The sequence below is a fragment of the Tachyglossus aculeatus genome, chromosome 16 (genome assembly GCF_015852505.1).
Source record: "Tachyglossus aculeatus isolate mTacAcu1 chromosome 16, mTacAcu1.pri, whole genome shotgun sequence".
Taxonomy (NCBI): Eukaryota; Metazoa; Chordata; class Mammalia; order Monotremata; family Tachyglossidae; genus Tachyglossus; species Tachyglossus aculeatus.
In genome coordinates, this window is record NC_052081.1 from 43,474,839 (window position 1) to 43,499,292 (window position 24,454).

A 24,454-nucleotide genomic window follows, 5' to 3' on the forward strand; every position below is an offset into this window, starting at 1 on the left:
CAGTCACATCCCCCTTTGGAGATGGCCACATCCCATCTTCCCTTTAAGAGTAGGCCACGATGTCCCACCTTTCCTGGAATCCAGGGCTACTCACCTGCAGAACTTTACCCTGAGGCCCCTCCTCAAACAGCAGTGCCTGTTGGTACAGTGGGTCACATGTCTTCTTGATTACCTTGGTCTTCTTCTTGGCTAAGCAGACCCCATTTTCCAACAGGTAAGCCTTGATGTAGGTGGCTGTGGGCAGGGGGAAGAATCCCAGAGGGTGAAGGGAAGGAGAAAGTGCAAGGGGGCTAGGACCGGCAGAAGCTGGGGGGCCGGGCGGAGGGAGAAGGAAAATTAGAAGCATAATCTGATGCAGGCTACTCGGCTGCAGAGGAACCTGGGATCCCTGCTAGCCAGCCCATGGGCTCGCAGAGAGAAGATTGAGAACTGTCGGCCAGGTTCTAGTGGACCTTACGTGACCTTCTAAAGTTCAGTAGAAGGAAATGTGTGGGCTAAAGAGATGGAGAGATTCTGGGCCACACTGGAAGCAGATCTCCCCTGGGCCAGAAATCTGGGTGGCATCTCCCTCCCCAGCGCCAGCCCTCCCTCCCCGCCCGATCACCCCAGCCTGAGACCCTCACAACCCCCACTCACCGGGGATGGACTTGGATCCTAACTTGGGGGTGAGTCCTCGGGCCTGGATCACCTCTACCTCCAGCTGTCCGTTCCGGTCCATCATGCCAATCTGGACGTCCCCTGTAGGTCAGAGGGCATCATGGCTAGTCTGCAGTCCCCTTCTCACCAGCCTCTCCCCACTCCCTCCACCCACTCCTGAGAGGGGCCCCACCACCTTCAGCCCATTGGTCAGGTCCACCCTAGGGAAGGGCAAATTGGATCCCCTCCATGTGGGCCAGGATAGTCTAACACCTGAGTCCCTGTGACCTACCTGATCCCTCCTCCTCTTGCCAACCTAAAATGGGAGGGTCAGGCCACTGGGTTGGGGAAGGGTCCAAGAAGGAAGGGAGGTGGTCAACACTACTGCCTCTCCTGTCCCAGGTTCCTCCCAGGGACTGCCCTGCATATGGATGTTTGCTGATCAGCCTGCAGGGCTGGGAGCTAGGGTAGGCTTGTAGGTAAGGATACAGTTACCAGCCTGCACCCATTCTTCATCAGCTAGCCCCTGTTACAGGAAGCATCTGGGGAGTCAAAGGACTGAGATCTGTAATCCTCAATGGGCATACCTTGGGCGAGTAGGATAGATGACTATTTGCAAGGTTGGGTTATAGAATCAAAGTCAAGCATCAGGGTCAGGGGAGGACACTGGACAACTAATTTCTCTTGGGCAAAGCCCCCGCTGCTCTTGCCCCCGCCCAGCCCACATCCCAGTCAGCCTGCAAGTCTTTGGAGTGTACAGCCCTGGTCTGGGTTCTGTGATCCATGTTAGAAAACAGGCACGGTGGCATGGACCACCATGGAGAGTTCTGGGATGAAAAGGAACTTTACCAGGTCAATCCCTTCCTCTTCCTCCTACTTCTTGAGTTGAGAGTGTGTGGGTGAGTTGGGGAGGGGGGTGTTGCCAACCAAGAGAGTCAGACCAGGAGATGCCCAGCTCCCATTCCAGCACCTCCAAGGCCTCCTAACCAGGAATTGCATCCTGTCACCTAACCTCAGTCCCCACAGCTGTATTATTGTTATTATTATCATCATTATTATATTTGTTAACCCTTTACTATATGTCAAACACTGTTTCAAGCCCTGGGGTAGATATAAGTGAATCAGGTCGGACACAGTCCCTGTCCCACATGGGGCTCACAGTCTTAATAGAAGGGAGAATAGGGACTGAATCCCCATTTTACAGATGAGAAAACTGAAATACAGGTAAGTGAAGTGACCTGCCCAGGGTCACCCAGTAGGCAACTGGAAGAGCCAGAATTAGAACCCAGGTCCTCAACTCCCAGTCCCAAGCTCTTTCCATTAGACCACACTGCTCCTCAAGTTCCGAGTTTAGAGAAATCAGAGGGCTGTGTTCTAATCCTGGCTCTGCCTCTTGACTGCTAAGAGACCTTGGATAAACCACTTAACTTTTCTGGGCCTCAGTTTCCTCATCTGTAAAATGGGGACTCAATACCTGTCCTCCTTTCTCCGTAGACTGTGAGCTGCAGGTAGGACAGGGGCTGTGTCTTACCTGAATACCTTGTATCTACCCCAGTTCTTAGTAGAGTGCTTGGCACATAGAAAGTGCTTAACAATTATTATTATTATTATTATCGATGATGATGATGATGATGATGATGAGAGCTGCAGGCACCCCAGGACCAAGAGGTTCTAGAAATAAAACTGGTCCACAAACCACTGAGGTGTGTGTTGGGGGTTGGGGGACAGACACAGACAAAGATTCAGTGGCTCAATGGAAAGAGCACAGGCTTGGAAGTCAGAGGTCGTGGGTTCTAATCCTGACTCCGCCACTTGTCAGCTGTGTGACTTTGGGCAAGTCACTTCACTTCTCTGTGCCTCAGTTATCTCATCTGTAAAATGGGGATTAAGACTGTGAGCCCCACGTGGGACACCCTGATAATCTTGTATCTACCCCAGCGCTTAGAACAGTGCTTAGCACATTCATCAATGACATAGAATGGCCTAGTGGATAGAGCATGGGACTGGGAGTCAGAAGGACCTGCGTTCTAACCCCAGTTTCACCACATGTCAGCTGTGTGACCTTGGGAAATCACTTAACTTCTCTGTGCCTCAGTTACCTCATCTGTAAAATGGGGATTAAGACTGTGAGCTCCATGCGGGACATGGATGTGTCCAACCTGATTAGCTTCTATCTACTCCGGCGCCTAGCATAACCCATAGTAAGCAGTTAACAAATACCGTTTTAAAAAAGGCAAAGAACACAACTGCCCTATTGTGCCCCCGCCGCGATCTCCCGTCACGCTCAGCTTGCGACTGCAGAGGGCACTGCTGGCAAGACTGAGGACAGGACTGGTTTTTCCCGGGATAATTGTGCGAGGGAAGGGAAAAGGCCAGTCCCGGGTTGGGACCCGCGCTGTCTGACGCACATTGTGACCCGGGGCTGGTGACATCCAGACCGCACGGACAACGGCGAATATCAACCCGATATTCGGCTGCCCACCCCCTCCAGCACCGGCCTCTCTGCGGTGGGACTTGCCCCTAAACCAACGCTGGGGTGGGAATGTCCCCGCCCCGCCCCATTCCCGGGCATCCAAAGGGTGGGAAGGGTGTCCTAGGGGGCGTGGACCACCTTCCTGGGGGTCAGTCTTTGGAAGCAGGAGAGGCCCGTAGGCAAAGAGAGGTGCGCCTTCAACTGCAGGAAGAGGGAAGGAGCCTAGATGCCCAGAAGAACTTCCTGATTGTAGAGGCTGGGAGATTGTGGATCTCTGGCCCCTGGAGATCTTTCAGGAGAGGAGAGCCCCTTGTCTGTCTAGGCTGAGGGTGAGGATGTTGGATGAATTGCTGTGTGTGAGGAGGCCTTTAATACTCAGTAATAATAATGGCATTTGTTAAGCACTTGATGATAATGATGGCATTTGTTAAGCGCTTGATAATAATAATAATGATGATGATGGCATTTGTTAAGCACTTACTATGTGCAAAGCACTGTTCTAAGTCCTGGGGGGGAGACAAGGTGATCAGATTGTCCCACGTGGGGCTCACAGTCACCATCCCCATTTTACAGATGAGGTAACTGAGGCTCAGAGAAGTTAAGTGACTTTCCCAAGGTCACACAGCAGACATGTGGCGGAGTCGGGATTCGAACCCATGACCTCTGATTCCAAAGCCCGTGCTCTTTCCACTGAGCCATGCTGCTGCACTTACTATGTGTCAAGCACTGTTCTAGGCGCTGGGGTAGATACTAGGCAATGAGGTTGTCCCACATGGGGCTCACAATCTTAGTACAGTACCTGGCACATAGTTAAGTGCTTAACAAGTACCATAATAATAATAATAATGATAATTATTACTATGCCCCATTTTACAGATGAGGTAACTGAGGCACAGAGAAGTTAAGTGACTTTCCCAAGGTCACCCAGCAGACAAGTGGCGGAGCGGGATTAGAACCCACATCCTCTGACTCCTAAACCTGGGCTCTTGCCACTAGGCCTTGGTGCTTCTCCGGCTGTAGCTGGTGATGCCCGGGCTTGGGAGGGCAGCGGGGAGGGGGGTGCGGGGTAAGGTGAAGTGTCCGCGGTCCCCCGGGAGACTCACCCATGGGCGGTGTGGCCAGAGTCTGTCGCCCCACGATCTGGGCCGGCCCCAGCCCATCCAGAAAATCGCTGAACTGGCTCTCGGCCCCCAGCCGGGGCGTGGGGAAGATGAACCTGTGGAGGGGAAGACAGGGTGAGGGACCGGGCTCCTCGTTCATCAGCCCCACCATAAGCCCCAGCCTCGTCCGGGCCCTCAGTCTTGCCGTCGGTCTACCCAGCGGGGTGGGTCAGTCCGTCCCTCTGGGCCGGAGGGGAAGGCTGGAGTGAGGTGAGGCCTGCATGGGGCCGAGGCATGTGGGGGGTCCCTTGGGTCCCCGGAGGAGGAATCGGGGGGCGGCTTTTCAGTCAGATGGACAGGATGGGAGAGCAATAAGCCCTCGGACCACGGATGTTTAAATTTCAACACCCCCCACCCCTCTGACGTTCATCCTCGGGGCTCCAGGAAGGACTTTACCCCTCCCCTGAATTGTCCTCCTGGCATTCCGGATAGGGGGTCACCCGACCCCACGCTGAGTGAGCTCCCCCGGAAAACCGGATCCTGGATTTGGGGAGGGGGCGGAGACTCACGTGCCGTCGGAGCTGTTACTGTTGGTGCTGCCGTCCGTGGACTCCCGGCTGCCCTGGCGCGTGACCCGATTCCGCATCTCCACCGCGATGCCCGTCTCCGTGCTCCTTCGGATGTTGCTCCGCAGCTTCTTGGAGCCCCCGTCTGCGGGGCAGAGGGAGGTTAGTCTGCAGGAAGAACTTCCCCAAGGTGTGGAGGGGGCTCCCCTGGCCCCCTGCCTCAGGAGGGGAGGCCAAACTCCAGGAACCTGGAGCCCCGAGAAGATAATAATAATAGTTTTGGCATTTGTTAAGCGCTTTCTAAGTGCCAAGCACAGTTCTAAGCACTGGAATAGATACTAGGTAATCAAGTTGTCCCACGTGGGGCTCACAGTCTTAATCCCCATTTTATGGATGAGGTAACTGAGGCACAGAGAAGTTAATTGACTTGCCCAATGTCACACAGCAGACAAGTGGCAGAGCCGGAATTAGCACCCACATCCTCTGACTCTCAAGCCCTTGCTCTTGCCACCAGGCCATGCTGCTGTTGAGATTTGAGGTAGAGAGAGTCTATCTCTGAGCCCTTCCTGCAGCCCTTCACCCTCCTCCTGATGCTCCCCTGCTGCCCTCCACCCTCCTCCTGATGCCCTCCCCATTGCTTACCCTTCCTTCACCCTTCACTTTGATCACATATTCTCCTAGATCTCCCCAGCCTCTGCCTTTGCTTCTTTGTAAGGTCCCTTCAGATCCCACTTTACCTCAACCTGGAAAATAAGTCTAGACTGGCTCTAAAGGGTGTAAACAGAGGCTGCCACCCGGGCCTATGCCACCCTTGGTTCTCCTAGCTCCAAGGGCCCTCTCCACCCACACCAACCTCCCTTCTCTCTCTGCCTGACTTTGGGGTAAGTTGGGTTTCCACAGAGTATGAACCCCTTCCCACCATCCTGGAGAAAGGGGGATTTATGAGGCCTCCAACTGGGAGCTTGGGACTCCTGGCTTCTCGGCTCCCACCATCACCACCATATCCAGCACCTGTCTGCTTGTGGCATTGTTCGGAACAAGTTAGACATTCCCCAAACCTGCCCACCAGAAGCTTCCAATCTAGAGCAGGTGCAGACAAGGCCTTGGCCAACCTTGAACCAAGCCATTAAAGTCACACTGGATGGTCAAGCAACTGCAAGTTCAAGTGATGACAAAATCATTTTCTGAAGAACGGACTTAGGGAAAGGGTTATTAGAGGTGGAGAGAGTGGCCGAGATCAGGTCTATGGGAAGGGTCACAGTTGGGGAAAGGATTAGGGCTCAGGTTAGGGCTCAATCAATCAATTGTATTTACTGAGCACCTACTATGTACAGAGCTCTGTACTAAGTGCTTGGGAGATTACTGGTTAATGTCTGTTAACTTGCTGTAACAGACATATCATAACATTCTGAAGCTTTAAAGTGTGACAATTGGATGTTGATACTGAAATCACCGACTGCATGCCCATCATCAATTCGTTGCACAACGAGGGTTACATGCGGGGGTGGGGGCAAGGCTAGTTCTTCCCAGGAGTTTCCAAGGAGAATGTGATATTCCCCTTGCTGGGTAGGATGTCTGGGGCCTTCTCTCCTGCCAATACAGCATCCTCTCCCCACTGCACTTATGTATTGTCTTATGCTGTCGAGTAGTCTCCGACCCATTGTGACGCCATGGACATGTCTCTCCCAGAGTACCCCACTTCCACCTGCAATTGTTCTGCTTGTGTATCCATAGTTTTCTTGGTAAAAATATGGAAGTGGTTTACCATTGCCTCCTTCCGTGCAGTAAACTTAAACCTCTACCCGCGACTCTCTCCCATGTCGCTGCTGCCCAGCACAGGGGAGTTTTAACTTGTAGCCGATTGCCTTCCACTTGCTAGCCACTGCCCAAGCTAGGAATGGAATGGGTCCACCTCTGTATGACTCTCCCTCCCGTAGCCAACACTGGTAGAATATTGGAAACGCTCCAGGTACACATCCATAATTTATGTATTTATATTAATGTCTGTTTCCCCCTCTAGACTGTAAATTTGTTGTGGGCAGGGAACTTGTTTACCAACTCAGTTACACTGTACTCTTCTCAAGCGCTTAGTACAGTGCTCTGCATACAGTAAACGCTCAGTAAATGCAATTGAGTGACTGACTCCCTGTTCCCTCAGTGTGATGTCAGTCTGCTGGTGGAGACTGGCAGAGCGGACAGACGTTCACAGCCAGGCAAGTGGACACAAAGCCCTGGCTCAGGGGCAGAGGCCATGATGGAGACACTCACAGCTCAGGACAGACATACATGCACTGCCCTCTCTTCCCCATTTCCAGAGACGAACACTAGCAGCACAGGAGGGTTAGACTGATTCAAGCCAATGAGGAAGGGCTGCAGGGCGGACGATGCGATGGGTAGGAAGTGGGGAGGATGAGACAGGGGGCTTGTTTGGTGGGAGAGTCTTGTGCAGGGGTAGAGTGTGCAGGCTGACTTGGCTGGTCTGAAGAGCGCGATCTGGGGTCTGGTGGAGGGAGGTGAGGAAGGTTAGGTAACAGAGGGTGGGTGCGCTGGGGGTGGGGAAGAGGGGGCGAGCTTGAAGTCTGGAAGCACATAGTGAGGAGTTGTGATGCGATGTGTGGGCCAGTTACATAACGGGGCTGGAAGGGGAAGCAGGTGTGGGGGTCTGACTCAGCAAGGAGAGAGTGGGCGGGGGGACAGGCCGGGTGGGGAGAGTGGCAGAAATCAGGGCATAAGAGGGAGGGGCGGGGTCCTCATTTACCATCTCCCTGCTCAGTTCATAAAAGGGACCCCATGCCCATGACCACACCTACACACATACGCCAGAAGGGCTGAAGTCAAAGGGGATGGTCACCCCCACATCGCTAGGCCTGGGAGAGGAGGCACAACTAGAGGATCCCAACCCCGACCCCAGAAACAGCGTGGCCTAGTGGAAAGAGCCCTGGCCTGAGAGTCTAATCTTGACTCCTCCAATTACCTGCTGTGTGGCCCTGGGCAGGTTGCTTAACATTTCTGTGCCTCAGTTCCCCGATTGGCAAAATGGGGATTTAATTAATTAATAATAATAATGACATTTATTAAGTGCTTACTATGTGCAAAGCACTGTTCTAAGCGCTGGGGAGGATACAAGGTTATCAGGTTATTCCATGTGGGGCTCACAATCTTAATCCCCATTTTACAGATGAGGCAACTGAGGCACAGAGAAATTAAGTGACTTGCCCAGAGTCACACAGCTGACAAGTGGCGGAGCAGGGATTTGAACCCACGACCTCTGACTCCAAAGCCCGTGCTCTTTCCACTGAGCCATGCTGCTTCTCTAATTGATACCTGTTCTCCCTCCTAGTTAGATTGTGAGCTTCTTATGTTTAATTCAGTACGTGGCACATAGTAAGAGCTTTACAAATATTATTATTATTATTGTTATTATTATTGGGATCCTGGGACCTATCCCAGCCTCCTCCTCTTTCCAGCGCCCTCTGCAATCCCCCCAAAACAGTTTAATGTGAAGGGCGCTGGCCCTTCAGGTCTCTCGAAGGGAAGGAGAGTCTAATAAGGCCCCGAGGGTCTCGCACCCTTGCTGTCTCTGTGACCCACATCCTAGGCCATCTCAGCTCTCACCAGCTCCCCGAGTAGGGCCCAGTGAGGGGGACCATCCCCCCGTGACCCAGCAGCCCCCGAGCGCGGCAACTTTTCCCCTTTCCCTCCTCCCCCTCCTCCCACCCGTCCCTGCTCGACTCCATAACTACGCAGCATCCTGCCGGGCGAGGGTTGCCATGGTAACCACCTCCGCATTGCGGTGAGACCCCTACAGTCAGCCAGCCGGGGACCTCTCCCTGTGTCGGTGGGTGGGGGTCGGAGGAGGGGGAGAAGGCGAGCCCGGGTGTGTCGAGGGGGTCTCCTTCCCTCGCGGGGGATCCAGAAGCCAGCTCGGACTCCTGGATTCCCACGAGGCCGGGCAGGGAATTGGGAGAGGGCTTGGGTGGGAGAAAGGATGAAAGGACCTCATTGGCTGTTGCTGTGGGGGGCCGAGGCAAGGAAAAGGAAAAGCAACCAACCCGGGGGAAGAAGAAGACTGGTTTTCCACAGGCTTTCCGGGGGCTCTTGGGGAGGGGGCCGGGGCGGGGGCTGGGGGCGCCTGGCCTGAGTCTCGGCTGGAGGGTGAGAAGGAGAGTGGGATGATCAGAGAGCTCCAGACACTTAACTCTATTGTACTCTCCCAAACAGTACAGTGTGCTGCCCATGGAAAGTGCTCAATAAATATCGTTGAATGATTGACTGCAAGCATGGAGGGCTGGGGCAGGCGACTGGCGAGCGACAAAGGGGCTCCCAGGGGACTGCCCCCAGGAACGACCCCCTCAAGAGGGTGGGGGAGAAGACAACTGAGGGGTGTGTGGGTGTCTGTGTGTGTGCGTGCGCTCTTTACACCCCAGTTTCTCTCTCACCTGCCAAGGGCAAGTGACCCCTTGATCCTGGCTATGATTTAATTTTGTGAGTTCCTCTGTCTCCCCTCGCCCCCGCCCCCAACTCACCTCGGGTGGGTAGGACAGGGGGAGAGGGCTGACAGTGGAATACCTGTTTGTGGCTGGATATCTTCCTAGAGAGCAACCCAGCAACTGACACTCGGGGGGGGGGGGGGGGGGGGCGTCAGGGACCCCCATCCCTGCTTCTCTCCTTTCCCTCCATGCACTCCCCTCCAGCTCCTCCCCACTCATTCCGACTTGGCCACTGCAATGCAGCCCCCTCGGGGGAGGGGCTCAGCAGCTGCTTCCTAGATTGTTCCATCACAGAAGAGAGGACACTCTCCCATCTCTCGGGAATGTTTTTTTCCGTGAAGCTGGGAGTCAGGGGGTTGGATGAGATGGCCGCTGGATGCGCCTCAGTTTCCAAGATCTGGACCAGACTGAGAAATAAGGTCGCCAGCAGCCAGACCCATCACGGGTCCTGGAATTGTAGGGTTGGAAAACATCATGAGAGATCCTCTGGTCCAGCCCTCTGCCTCCAAGCCGGGAAACACCTAACCTATCGAGGACACGTGGGAGGCTGTTCTCTCCTTCCAGTTTTCCAGTTCCAGTGAGAACTCCACCATGCTTTCACTTAGTACTAGTTCCAGTTTTTAATAATAATAATAATAATAATGGTATTTGTTGAGCGCTTACTATGTACCAAGCTCTGTTCTAAGCGCTGGGAGGGGGGGGGGCGGGGGGTGATACAAGGTAATCAAGGTTGTCCCACGTGGGGCTCACAGTCTTCATCCCCATTTTACAGATGACGGAACTGAGGTCCAGAGAAGTGAAGTGACTTGCCTAAAGTCACGCAGATGACAAGTGGCGGAGCCAGGATTAGAACCCACGACATTTGACTCCCAAGCCCGGGCTCTTTCCACTGAGGCACTCTGCTTCTCTAATCCCCCTCACAGTCAGGAAGCTCTTCCTTGTGCCTCACCCAGCTCTGTACTGATGCAGCTGAAGCCCACCCCTCCTGTTCTTCCCTCTGTGGTTGGTCAGTGACCTCCTCCAAGTCAGGGACCCGGCTTCCTCCAACCTTCTGTCAGGCGCAGCATACCCTCCAGGAGAAAACAAATCCAAGCCCATTTCTCCACCTGAGAACCAGTGTTACCTAGTTGGATAGAACACGGGCCTGGAAATCAGAAGGACCTGGGTTCCAGTTCTGGCTCGGCTACTCGTCTGTGGTGTGACCTTGGGCAAGTCGCTTCACCTCTCTGTGCCTCAGTGACCTCCTCTGTGAAATGGGGATTAAGACAGAGAGCCCCATGTGGACAGGGACTTTGTCCAACTGGATTTGCTTATATCCACCTCAGTGCTTAGTACAGTGCCTGATCCGTAGTAAGCGCTTAACGGTTACCACAGCTATTATTATTGTTACTGACTCCTTTTTCTGGCTAACACCTTGGCCCCTTCAACTTCTGGGCCCAGCTATGGAAGGCTGAGAGAGGGGAGGATGGGGATGGGAGGAGAGTGGAGGGTGGAGCCATCTCCCCCAAGAGTAGGGGGTTTGTGTTGTTGGGAATCTATTTCTCACCCTGATTTCAATCCCCAGAGTCCCCAGGATGGGCAGGTGAGGACAAGCATCCCCTGCTGCCCATCTCACCGACGTTGGGGATGAGATCAGGTCACTACCCTGGACCAACGGTTCTTTAAACAGGCTCTGAGAAAAAGTGGTGAAATCTTCTTAGCCTGAGCAAGGGGGATCAGCAGGAGGGGAGGGCCAGAGCACCCTGGGCTAACTCAGGCCTTCCCTGTGGGACCCTGGGCAAGTCACTTCACTTCTCTGTGCCTGTGCCTCCTCATCTGTAAAAGGGGGGTTAAATATCTGTCCTCCCTCCTACTTAGACTGTGAGCCTCATCTAGAACAGGGGCTATGACTGATTTAATCATCTCGTGTCTACCCCAGCACTCAGTGTACTGTTTTGGAATCATTTTTTTTTATATAATTTCCTTGAATTTCTCATGGCCCACAGAGTGGAGGATGGACTGCACTCTCCCCAGGGAGCTGGGCTGTGAGCAGTGGGGCTGGGGACACTGTTCAGATCCATACCCTCGTGGAGGCCCAGGGGAGGGAGAAGAGGGGTTCCCTGGGAAGCAGCGTGGCCTAGTGAAGAGAGCACAGGCCGGGGAATCAGAGGGACTTGGGTTCTAATCCCGTATCTGCCACTTGTCTGCTGTGTGGCCTTGGGAAAGCCACTTCACTTCTCTATGCCTCAGTTCTCTCATCTGTAAAATGGGGATTCAGTACCTGTTCTCCCTCCAATTACGCTGTGAGCCCCATGTAGAACAGGGACTGTGTCTCACCTGATTTACCTGTACCTACCCCAGTCCTTAGTACAGTGCTTGACACCTAGTAAGTGTTTATTAATAATAATAACACTGCTATTTGTTAAGCACTTACTAGATGCCAAGCACTGTTCTAAGTGCTGGGATAGATACAAGGTAATCAGGTGGCCCCACTTGGGGCTCACAGTCTTAATCCCCATTTTACAGATGAGGCGCAGAGAAGTTGTGACTCACCCAAAGTTATCATTATTATTATCATCAGACATGGGCACTGCCCCTGCTCCAGAGCCTGCTGGAGGTCCAGAGGCAGCCAGAGGCCCTGTCCCTGGTTCTGAAGGCGTGGTGGACCCAGAGCCCCGACCTCCGCTCTTTCCTAACCCACCTGGGAGGGAGACCCCCAGATATGGAGAGTGTTGAGTTTACCAAGCTTAAGCTGGGAAAGGACACTGAAAAAGAGAAGCAGTATGGTCTAATGGAAAGAACTCGGGCCTAGGAGTCAGAGGACCAGGGTTCTAATCCTGCGAGGCCATTAGTCACCCGTGTGGCCTTGGGCAAGCCACTTCAGTTCTCCGTGCCTCAATTCCCTCATCTGCAACATGGGGATTCAATACTTGTTCTTCCTCCTGCTTAGACTGTGAGGCTCATTTGGGACCTGATGATCTCATATCTACCTCAGCGCATAGTACAGTGTTTGGTGCATAGTAAGTGCTTAACAACTATTATTATTATCAATCATTCATTCAATCGTATATATTGAGAGTTTACTGTGTGCTGAGCACCATATTAAACTCTTGGAAGAGTGCAATACAATAAACAGACACATTCCCTGCCCACAACGAGCTCATTGTTATTATTATTATTATAAAGACCAGCTGAGAGGGGGCTTCCTCAACTATCATTGTCCTCACCATCTCAATCACTCAACATTTACAGAGCTTTACTGGGAACAGAGAACTCTACACTGCACTTGGGAGCAATAGAATTAATAGAATGAGTAGTAGAAGGAAAAGGAGACTCGTACTTGAATTACTTCATTAGAAATAGCATGTGTAAGATATGTACAAAAATGCCATGGAAGGTGTGAGTACACGAGTGTGTAGGGGCCAGAAATGCTGAAGCAGAAGTTGTGGGGATAAAAATGTATGTTTTCTATTTATTTCTCTATAGGATTTGTCCAGTGCTTACAATGTGCCAAGCACTGTACTACTCTCTGAGGTAAATATAAGATAAACACGCTAGGAAATGAGAAACTCCTTTCCATTGACACCTCCAGTGACCACACTTCTGCCGCCACCATCAGCAGTACTGCATGCTGAGTGCTATACTAGGTGTTTATGAAATATTCAGAAGAAATATTAATCCTGACCTCTGCCCTCAGGGTTTTAGGTTGCGAAGCAGAATGGTCTAGTGGAGGCACAGGCCCGGGAGTCAGAGGACCTGAGTTCTAATCCTGGGTTTGCCCACTGCCTATTGTGTGATCTTGGACAAGTCACTTAACTGTGCTTCAGTTTTCTCATCTTTAAAATGGGGATTTAATACCTGTACTCCTTCCTACTTAGACTCTGAGCCTGAGTAGGTCAGGGACTGTGTCTGACCTGATTATTGTGTAGCCACCCCAGTGTTTATTAGACTGCTTGATACATAGTAAGTGCTTAACAGATATTACAATTATTATTGTGTTTATTAAACCTGGCTCTGCCTCTCACCTGCTGTGTTACCTCGGGAAAGTCACTTAACCACTCTGTGCCTCAGTTTCCTCATCTGAAAAATGGGGACAAGATGCCTGTTCTCCTTCCCTCTTAGACCATGAGCCCTGTGTGGGCCAAGGACTGTCTCTGAATGACTTATCATTTACCAATCAATGGTATTTATTGAGTGGTTACTAAACTGAACTAAGCACTTGGGAAAGTACAATACCACAGAAATAGTGGACACGTTCTCTGCCCATAACGAGTTTACAGCCTACAGTTTAAAGAAGCAGCATGGCCTAGTGTCTAGAGCACAGGCCTGGGAGTCAGAAGGACCTGGGTTCTAATCCTGGCTCTGCCACTTGTCTGCTGGGTGATTTGGGGGAAATCAATTTACTTCTTTGTGCCCTAGTTACCTCATCTGTAAAATGGGGATTAAGACTGTGAGTCTCATGTGGGACAGGGACTGTGTCCAACCCGATTAGCTTATATCTACCCCAGCACTTAGTACAGTACCTGGTACAGTGCAAACGCTTAACAAATACCACAATTATTATTAGTCTACTCCAATGCTTAACCCATTTGCTTGGCTCATAGTCAGCATGAAGTAAATCCCATCATTATCATAATCAGATTCAGGCCCCCACCGTCCTCCAAGGAATGGGTCAGAGGTGCCTGGAGTGGAGGGTCCTGGGGGGTCTCCCAATTCCCTCTCCCAGCTCCCCTCACAGGCTCTCCCCAACAGTGGGACGCCCAGCCCCAATTCCCAGCCAGGGATACTCACCGGGCTGGTTGAGCTGCAGGGTGCTCTTGCTCCACTGAGAGAGGCCCACGATGGCCACCATCTTAGCCCCGAGGCTGCTGCGTCGCTTTTTGGCCATCATATTTCCCGCTTCTGCTGGCCCCCCACCCCCGCCCTTCTCCCCATTGTACATCTCGCCGCTGACACTGGAGCTGCGGACCACGATCCTGGTAGACGAGGAGGAGGGCGAGGAGGAGGAGGAGGAGCCCGTGTCCCCGTTCAACATCATCACCTGGGCGGGACACCCGTGGGAGCTTTGACTGGGGGAAAGAGAAAGAGAGAGAAGAGAGGAATGTGTTACTCATCCCACAGTCTAATCCCAATCCCCCCCCACCCGGTGCAATTTAAAATGAATTGCCTCAAATCCGTGCTGCCAAGGAGGGGTGACCAAGGGTCATTCGGAAGTCTTTTCTCCTAAAGAGATGTTTAGAATGGAGGGTCCCCTGGTATCTAGAGGCAGAGGAATGGCTGATATGACCCCAGATGGCTCCTGCCAGCTTTAACATTCCTCCATCAGATTGTAAACCCCCACAGGGCAGGGCCCCACCTATCTAGTTCTCTCCTAAAGACCTTGTGCAGTGCTCGACCATCAGAAGGTACTGGATCAGTACCAATGGTGATGTGGAGGAGGAGGAGGAGAAGAGGGAAGAGGATCATTGTGAGGTGATGAAAGATGCCTGAGGTGACCAGAAACGTCATCTCACCCCTCTAAATGAGATTCAGAGCCTGCGGCCCTTGGGACCAGTGAATGGAGTCATTTTGACTGCAACTGGTTTCAGTGTTTCTCTCCAGAATCATCAAGTCCCATTCGCCATTCAGAGACCTCCCTGCCATGACCGACCCGAAGGGCAGGAGCAGCTCTTTTCCCAAACTCCTTGCCACTTTTGATCTCAGATGTTCTGCTGAAGATGATTTTCTCTGGCTGGTCCACCCTCTCATACCCCTTCCTCCCCACACCTATGTGGGAGTGAACTGAGAATGTCCAGGCTCTGTCCCTGTTCAATCGTAACTAAACTTCTCTATGCGCCAACCCCCTCCGGAGCCCAGAACCTGTGCCGGACCATTCCAGAGTCCAGCTTCTGGGCCAGTTTACTATGGAGCCCGGCCCCCGAGACCAGCCTGTTCCACAGCCTGGCTCCTGGACCAGTCCACTACAGAGCCCAGTTCACAGGCTAGTCCACTCCAGAGCCTGACTCCTGGGCCAGAGCCCCATGGAGCCCAGCTCCTCTGCAGATCTTTCACCCACCCAGAGTGTTTAAAGTTGCTTCCCCTTTGTTCACATCTACTGGCAAAGTGCTGCTGTCAGACTCTCCAGAGCCCTGGAGATTTCCCGCTAGGAGCCCTCTTCTCTGTGGATTTCAAAGCACTTTGCACTCTCTGCTGCTTCGGCCAGTGGAGTTCTTGTTGTGGGTTTACCACCTTAGGCCTGGCTGCGGGAGGGCCAGAGGCCAGGGGCCCCCTTTGGATGGGGAGCCCCGCCGGACCTACTGGACCTGGTTCCTCTTCTGCTGCATCCTCAGAGTCCAGGCCACAGCTCTTTTGGGGGGAATGGAGCCAGGTGTCCCTGGGCCCACCAGCCCCGGTTAACAAGTGGCCAATCAGAGGCACCATTGGAAAGTTCCCAGCTGGGAGCTTGGGTGCTGGCAAAGCCTCTGGGTAGAGGGTGCCAGGCTGGCAGAGTGGGAGGAGGGTTTACCATCAAGATGGGGAGGACACAGGCACCAGTGGGTAAATACAAGCTGGCATTCCCATGGAGTACCGCTTTTCCAACACAGCACACCTGGTGGGACCAGATTAGAGTCTGGGGGTAAACTACTCCAATGTTTTCTTTGGAATTATTACTATTATAGTTTTTACAACGTGCTTACTGATATTTTATGCACTGTGCTAAAAACGCCAAGGTAAATAAGTAATCAATCGATCGATCCATGATATCTCTTAAGCACTTACTGTAAGCAGAGCACTGAACTTAATGCTTGGGAGAGCACAATACAAGATCAGATCAGAGCAGACATCAGTGGTATTTTATAGAGCACTTACTGTGTGCAATGGAGTTGGCAGACATGATCCCTGCCTTCTAGGAACTTATAACCCAGTGGATATAGTCTCTGTCCCACAAAGGCTCACAATCTAAGAAGCAAGAAGAACAGGAATCTTACCCCCATTTTACAGATAGAGAAATTGAGGCCCAGAGCAGTTAAATGACTTGCCAGGATCAGCCTGCCTTTCTTTTTTGACCTCTTAGCTCCTTAAAGCACACCTACCTCTCCCCAGCCCCACCCCACTCAATCCCCTTGCAAAAGCCCTTTTTCCGCCCCTCTTTCAAAATGAAAAGTTGGCACCTATGTTTCCTAATAAAGTTCTCTATTCCTCTGTAAGAATTATTTTATTTCTCTATTTGGGCCTCCCTGCTGAAATGCCCCTCGCACAACCCTGGCCTCTCTGTAGAACAGGAGATAGCGAAAGACTGCTTGCTTTTCATTAGTGGAGCATATTATCCAATGATGCACCAACAGCCAAAAATTTATTCTTTCAATAGCATTTATTGAGCACTTACTGTGTGCAGAGCACTGTACTAAGCGCTTGGAAAGTACAATTCAGCAGTAGAGACAATCCCTGACCACACCGGGCTTACAGTCCAGAATGGTGGAGATAGACAAATCCAGAAGGACACCACGTCCTGGGAAACCTGGCAGACAGGGATGTGGTGGCCAGCCAAGCCAAAGATTTTCCAAGCTGTAGTGGCATCCAGCTCCTAGCGTGGCTGGCTGACCGACCTGGATCTTCCCCAAATGACACATAAGTGAGACCACAGGGGCAGCCTCAAGCCGCCCTCTATGGCCCCTGTGGTGTGGTTCTGGGATGCAGTCAGTCTACCCTCCCGCACCAAAGCAGTGCTCAGGGCCACCCAGGAGAACAGAGAATGGCAGGACATCGGAACATCTGCCATCCAAAAAGCTGGAAGTGGGAGACCAAGAGCAGGGGGGACAGAACTAACACTTCAACTGCCTGCAAACCACAACCTCAAAAGATGAAACGGAGGGGAGGGCTGCAGAGACGGGCCAGCCCAGTGGGAGCTTTTGGGAGTGGAGGGGCTCTTTTAGAGCAAAAACACTGGGAGAAACTTGATAGCAAGAGGAAGCACTGAGAACAAGGCCAAGCACTGCAAATAGCAAAATGCTTCTCCAACCCAAAGGGCTTCCTTGGTGGGCTCACAGTGTGGAGGAAAGGGGCCATGGGCTAGTCTTTTCATGGATAGAGCCCCGCCGTCAAGTGCGTCAGTTTTGAACATGAAAGACAGCTTTAATCAGGATAAGGGGCCGCTGGCTGGAACCGATCAAGTTCTGGATGGTGTGAATCTTCCCCACCCAGAACTCAGTGAGGCTGGGTCTCTGGCTGTTAGATGGGCTGGTTGGAGTGGGGTCGTTCTTCCTGGAGGGCTTCCTGGAGGGGGAGGGCTAGAGGCTGGGCTTGGGAGAAAGGGAACTTGCTATGAGTGGTGGAGGCAAGGAATGGGGAGGGGATAGAGGGGAATTACAGAATGGGATGTTGGAGGGATAAGGATCAGAGGAGCAGATTGGTTGCGCTCATTCTCATTCATTAGACAGTGAGCTCTTTGAGAGCAGGGATCACATCTTTCACTTCTTTTTTATGTTCCCCTAGAACAGTGTGCTGTACCCGACAGGCTCTCAATGAATACTATTACATTTCAGAATGCAAAGACGGTATCATCACAAAATGGGAAAACTCACCCATCTTGGACTGGAGAGTCCAGAGCCTTGAGGACCACCAGCCCCTGGGGATAGGGGTTGCCCCTGGAACCCCCCTCAGAAGGGGAAACCTTGCATTGGACTGTGAAAGTCAGAGAGTAATGTGGGTGACAGGGGCCAAAGCTAAGTGAATTCTTTCGAGGCTGTTGAGCTGAAACTTTGTGGGAACGATTATTGAACAAAGACAAAACAAAAACAATTAGCATCCTGGTTAATGTTCAAGTGCTCAAGGGGGCACTTGAGAGGTCATCTAGTCTATCCTTCTGTTTCTAGACAGATTCTCACCATTCCAGGTAGAAGACTGCAGCCTACCCTGGTCTCTAAAGGCTCCAGAGAAGGTGATTCTATTCCCTATGCCTCATACCCCTAATAATCAGGAAGGTCTTTCTGGTGGCCAACCTAAATCCCTCCATCAACTGAAATGGTTAGCCCTTGGTTTGGCCTCAGAGGAATCAGAAAACCAGTCAGTCAATCAATCAATCTTATTTATTGAGCACTTACTGTGTGCAGAGCACTGTACTAAGCACTTGGGAGAATCCAATATAACAGAGTTTATACTCCCTTCCATCAACCTACAGAGGGTAACTGCAGTCCTGCCTCAGGTTGGGGGATGAGCCCGGAATTTGAACCTGCAACCCACACCTGGGAAACCCCAGGGTGTCTTCCCAGTTCTCAGAGCTGCGGCTGAGGAGAGTGTGGAAAGCAAGACTCATTTAGAACCCAGCCATTCATTTCCCCTTCTCCTCTTCCTCCTTCTTCTCTTCTTCACTTCCTCCTCCCCTTCCTCCTCCATGGATATTTGAAAACCTCAGGCATCTGCCATCATCTGACTTCCAGGTAAAGGTAAACGATGAATTCCAGGAAGACAGTTCCTCCTCCAAGCCCGGCAGCCTGGGGTCTGCCACTCCTGCAGCCCAGTGGTTAGAGCTGAGGACAGCCCAGTGGCTGGGAGTGTGGGCACTCCAGAAGAGGGCATCCTGGAGAAGGGCCTGGGGTCCATGCAATGCCCAGCCAGAAGCCATCTGCAGGGAACCAATAGGCTTCCAGTAGGCTGGGCCAATCCTCCAGGATTCCAGGGGGGAAGGTTGGGATAAATCCTGACAGAGCACTGGCAGCCCCCAGTCAGAGGAATCCCCACCACACCCGGCTGAGGATCTTTCCTGAGCTCATAGCTGTTTGGTGGGCAGTTGGGCGTGGGGGGGCGGTTGGTTCCCTCCCGCAAAAGCCCCAGAATGCCAGGTAATGGTCCCAATCCCTGGGGAAGTCCAGAACTGGACACAGGTGGGAATTGGCACATAGTCCCCAAGAGCCTGGAATCAGCCACTGGCCATCGATTGGGACTAGCACAGCTTCCAAGAGCCTGGAATCAATCACTGGTTGGGGCTGGCACATGGCTCCCGGCTGAACCAGCCTCAGGCTTGAACCAGGGTCTACCCAGGGCCCAGAGGCAGCAGGAGTGAGGGGGAAGGGGAAGTAGTTGGCCTGGCTCTGGCTTCAACCTCTGGATTTCCATCTGCTAGAGTCCCAGGGCTAGCCTGGAACCCTGACAGAGGGCACAGGGTGGCAGAGGGCAGGCAAAGAGTGGTGTGCTGAATAGCAGAAGGAGGTATTCAGTTGGCATGGCCATCTCAGACAAGGCTGCTTAACCCTAGACTGAAGCTGGAAGAATCTGTTTTCCCCTTGGAGGAGTTGGAAAGACTCCAAGTGTGACCCCCACAACCCCTCCACCCCCAACTGCCCCAGGTGAGGACTGGAGGGAACGGTTCTATGCATGGTCCCCCAACTGCCCCCTCCAAGGAAGGGGCTGACAGTGCCACCCCTAGGACCTCCCAGAAAAGGAGAAACTGCTCTGGAGAGGAAAGAAGTGAGATTCAGAGGGGACCCGGGAGGGACAGGGTCCACCTGGTAACCCCGTGGGGTTAGGATTCTGTCTACCTGTCTGCCTGTCTGCAGACAGAGGGCCCTTGCAGAGGGCCTCTCCAGAGAGCCGGACGGGCTGCCCTCCTAACTCACCAATTTATCTGTTTTCTTGGGCTGGAAAGACTCTGAGAGTCCAGCAGGGATATTAGTCATGACATTATTAAACAAATGCTACTCAGGGCAGGTAAATGTTGAAATGGTATTTTTAGAGCTAATTCCACCCGGGACTCCAACCCCCCATGCTGTGGGGTGAAAGATGAGATGAGGTGGGAGAAGGGGGTGATTAAGAAGTCCCCAGGTGAAGGCGGGGAACAAGTCTACCAACTCTGATACTTCGTCCTGGCGTGAATACTTAGTACATTTCTCTGCACACAATAAATGCTCAATAATTACCGTTGATGGATTAATTGATTGATTGATCAATCGAAGTGGACAGAAGGACTTGTTTTGACTTCTCCAACCCTCAGCACCAGCCTCTTCTCCCGAGCTCTGGCTTCAGACTTCTCTCTCTACCCTAGGCAAGGAGCTTGCCATCTGGAAGCAGCTGGATGAACCCGGTCTCTGTCAACTGCTCTGGAACAGCTTCTCCTTTTCTGGGAAGGCTCTTCCACACCACACTGGACAGCAACACTCGCTTCCAGGCAGGCAGGTGGCCCCCAGCAGCGGGAGAATCAGGAAGAAGACCAGATCAGGGTTTCTAGGGGCACCCCAGGACCCAGAACTGGGATGCCCCCAGAGACAGCGGGTACAATGCCTGTGGCCTTTTGGAGGGGACCCAGCCCCGTTCCAAAGCAGCTCTCCTTGGGTGGCTGCACAAGGGCCCCCGCCCCCCTACCCGAGTTTGGGGTGGTGGGGAGAAGGAGAAGGATGAGAGGAAGAAGGAGATAGAACTCAGCTTCCACTTCCCAGCATCCTATTCCCCTACTTCGCACATCCCTTCTTCCCTCTTCCCCATGTTCATACTTTCCATTTCTCACTTCCCACTTCCTGCTCCCTGCTTCCCTGCTCGCTCTGGCAACTGGTGTATGGGACCCTCCATGATCTCTGGGCCTCAACTCCTGGCAATGCAACCAAAACTAGTCCCTCCAAATGTTGCCAGCCGGACCCCCCAACATACACACACAAACACGCATGCACGTGCGCGCGCGTGCGCGCACACACACACACACACACACACACACCTCCCGTTTGACAGCCCAGCCCAGCTGCGACATCAGCTGGAACAGAAAAAGACATTTCAGCCGCGGCTTGTGGTCTGCGAGGGTAGCCTGCCCTGAGCTGGGAAGGGGAAGCACATGCAAAACACACACACATACACAAACACACAACGTAACACATATACAGACTTGCCAAAAGATACCAAACACAAGCACATAACCCCACAAAGACATGCACACCCACAAACACAAAGCCCAACACACACAACACAGACCTACACACGAAAGCACAGATAGAGCTACTCTAGTGTCTTGATCCACCCTTTCGACTGTCAGAAGAGACTGTTGCCTTTCGTGGGTTGTGGGAGACCCAGACAGACCCCATTTAGCAGCTCCCTTGCTCTCCCACCACACTCCAAATCGAAAGAGAGAGAGAGGAAAAGAGACAGAGAGGGACAGGGAAAGAGAGAAGGAGGGAGGGAGGGATAGATAGATGGACTGAAGAACAGAAGAGATGGAAAGAGCGAGAGAGCACTAGCTGTATCTTACCCCGAATTGAGAGTCCCCTTGGTTGTAGTGAGGAGCAGGACTGGAGTATGTAAACCCACCCACCCAGAGCCCTCAGCCCCTTCCCCACCTCCCCCTCCCTACCAAAATCTAGCGGCCTTCCCAAACAAAGAGCCAACCCTTACCCTCCATTCCGGTTCAAGCCGATGGTTGCCTACCTAGTTCATTCTGAGGGGCTGGTTGCGGAGAAGAGTGAGGGAAAAGGAGAGACACGGAGGAGAGAAAAAGAGAGATGAGAGAGACTCGGGCGGAGCCATAGACTCTACTCCAACATCTCCATGGTTACCGCTCTGACCCAATTATCCTCAAAGCCAAAAGCAGGAGAGAAGAAATGAGGGAAGTAGTATTCCAGGCATGTGTGAGGAGCCCCACTGGCATGATCTGACATGGTTATTTTTGGCCATTGTGTTCTTCAAGTTGGCCCCTCGCTCTCTCCTCCTTCCCCCCTTGGAGGGGCCGATGTCACCCGCACCCCTTTATCCCCCACCCCAGGGGCTGCTGAGAGAAGAGCATCCAGGTTGAGCAGTGGGACTGGGCACTGAAGCCCTGGTTGGGGTAGGGAAGGGGGGTCTGCACTGGCCTGGGTTGGACGGAACCTCCGCCCCGGGCCAGGCTCAGCAGACTACGGCCTCCACCTCCGGGCTCCCTTTAATTCATTCATTCATTCAGTAGTATTTATTGAGCACTTGCTGTGTGCAGAGCACTGTATTAAGTGCTTGGGAAAGTACAATAGAAGCAGTGTAGCTTAGTGGAAAGAGCACTATCTTGGGAGTCAGAGAACGTGGGTTCTAATCCCGGCTCCGCCACTTGTCTGCTCTGTGACCTTGGGCAAACTATTTAACTTCTCTGTAGCTCAGTTACCTCATCTGTAAAATGGGAATTAAGAATTTGGGACAACCTGATTACTCTGTATCTACCCCAGTGCTTAGAACAGTGCTTGGTACATAGTAAGTGCTTAACAAATGCCATAATTATTATTATTATTATTACAATACAGCAGTAAAGAGTGACAATCCCTGACTATAATGAGCTCACAGTCTTGGGTTGGGGGGAGGGACAGTGGGAAACAGACATCAGTAGCGGAGAAGCAGCGTGGCTCAGTGGAAGGAGCCCGGGCTTGGGAGTCAGAGGCCATGGGTTCTAATCCCAGCTCCACCACTTGTCAGCTGTGTGGCTTTGGACAAGTCATTTCACTTCTCTATGCCTCAGTTCCCTCTTCTGTAAAATGGGGATGAAGACTGTGAGCCCCATGTGGGACAACCTGATCACCTTGTATCTCCCCAGAGCTTAGAACAGTGCTTCTCACATAGTAAACGCTTAACAAACGCCATCACTATTATTATTATTATTATCGACAAATTATCAGACATCAATATAAATAAATAAAATGACAGATACATAAGTGCTTTGGAGCGGCGGGTGTGGGGGGAAGAGTAAAGGGAGCAAGTCAAGGTGATGCAGAAGGGAGTAGGAGATGAGAAAAAGTGGGGCTTAGTCTGGGTGAGGAGGGGCCGGGTAGCAGACAGGGCAGAGCTCCGGGTTAATTGACACAGAGTCCTGGATCGATATCGTAACCTGACCTGGAGGGTAGCGGGAGTCTCAGAGCTGGAACCGGCAGGGGCCGGCCTGCCATCGATCAGGTCGTAAAGCCAGCCTGGCATTCTCCCCCTCCCCGGGGCCCGGGATGCAGCTGCCAATCGATCCTGAGACTGGCCCGGCTCCCACTGCCCCTGACAGAGAGGGCCTGGGTGAATGCAGGGGAACTTGAGGGGACAGGACTCCTGTGACTTGGCTGTACAGGAAAGGGTTAAAGAGGAGGTCAGGAGGACAGGAGTGGAAGACAGTGGCCATCCGGCTAGGGATTCATTCATTAATTCATTCAATCATATTTATTGAGTGCTTACTGTGTGCAGAGCACTATACACTAAGCAATTGGGAAAGTACAATACAGCAATAAAGAGAGACAATTTCTGCCCACAACGAGCTCAGAATCTAGATGGGGCGGACAGACATCAATATAAGTAAACAGACACCATTATAAATAGATAAAATGATAGATATATTCATGTCACTTAAGTCACATGTCACTTCACTTCTCTGTGCCTCAGTTCCCTCATCTGTAAAATGGGGATTAAGATTGTGAGCCCCACATGGGACAACCTAATCATCTGTATCCTCCCCAGCGCTTAGAACAGTGCTTTGCACATAGTAAGCGCTTAACAAATACCAAAATTATTATTATTATTATTATGAGTGTTGTGGGATAGGGCGAGGGGGAGAACAAAGGGAGCAAGCCAGGGTGACGCAGAAGAGAGTGGGAGATGAGGAAAAATGGGGCTTAGTCTGGGAAGGCCTCTTGGAGATGCCTCAGTTGGCATCAGAAGAGCGAACTGTGCGGGCTGGGTTGTAGAAGGAGAGAAGCGAGACAAGGTAGGAGTGGGCAAGGTGATGGAGAACTTTCAAGCCAATGGGAGCTGCAGACCAGGAGGCAGCCCCAGTACACCCCCAAGAGCTGCCAGCCTACTTCAAAGCATGCCCAAGCTGGTAGCTTAAAATGAATCAACCAACCAAAGGCATTTACTGAGCCCCGACATGGTACAAAGCACTGTACAAAGGGCTGGGGAAGTACCACAGAAGTAAATCATGTGTTCCCTGCCCACAGGAAGCTTACAATCAAAAATTCGAGAATTGGCAAGGAACACTTGCTTCCAAACCTTCAAAGCTTTATTGAAGGCACTTCTCCTCCAAGAAGACTTCCCTGACTAAGCCCTCATTTCCACTTCTCCCTCTCCTTACTGTATCACCCTTGCACTTGGATTTGCTCCCTTTATTCACCCCTCCCTCAGCCCCACAGCAGTTATGTATATATCGGTTATTTATTTATTTATATTAACGTCTGTCCTGGCTCTAGACTGTAAGTTCACTGTGGGCAGATAACGTGTCTACCAACTCTGCTATATTGCACTTTCCCAAGTGCTTAATATAGG

At 52.2% G+C, this 24,454-nt stretch overlaps 1 protein-coding gene across 3 annotated transcripts in view; it reads right to left on the bottom strand.

Moving 5' to 3' along the window:
- The window catches only part of RIMS3 (regulating synaptic membrane exocytosis 3), a 45,186-nt gene that overhangs the window by 6,146 nt on the left and 14,586 nt on the right, over positions 1–24,454 (bottom strand). The window contains exons 1-6 of one of the 3 annotated variants that reach the window (XM_038758319.1): positions 21,626–21,700; positions 14,036–14,313; positions 4,779–4,920; positions 4,213–4,325; positions 637–738; positions 95–234 (exon numbers count right to left, since the gene is read on the bottom strand). In XM_038758319.1, the coding sequence (XP_038614247.1) occupies positions 95–234; positions 637–738; positions 4,213–4,325; positions 4,779–4,920; positions 14,036–14,282 (744 nt within the window). In that variant the 5' untranslated portion in view covers positions 14,283–14,313; positions 21,626–21,700. Of the gene's footprint in view, positions 1–94; positions 235–636; positions 739–4,212; positions 4,326–4,778; positions 4,921–14,035; positions 14,314–21,592; positions 21,701–24,454 lie in introns of those variants that run through there. The other 2 variants (XM_038758318.1, XM_038758317.1) reach the window with 2 other exon arrangements.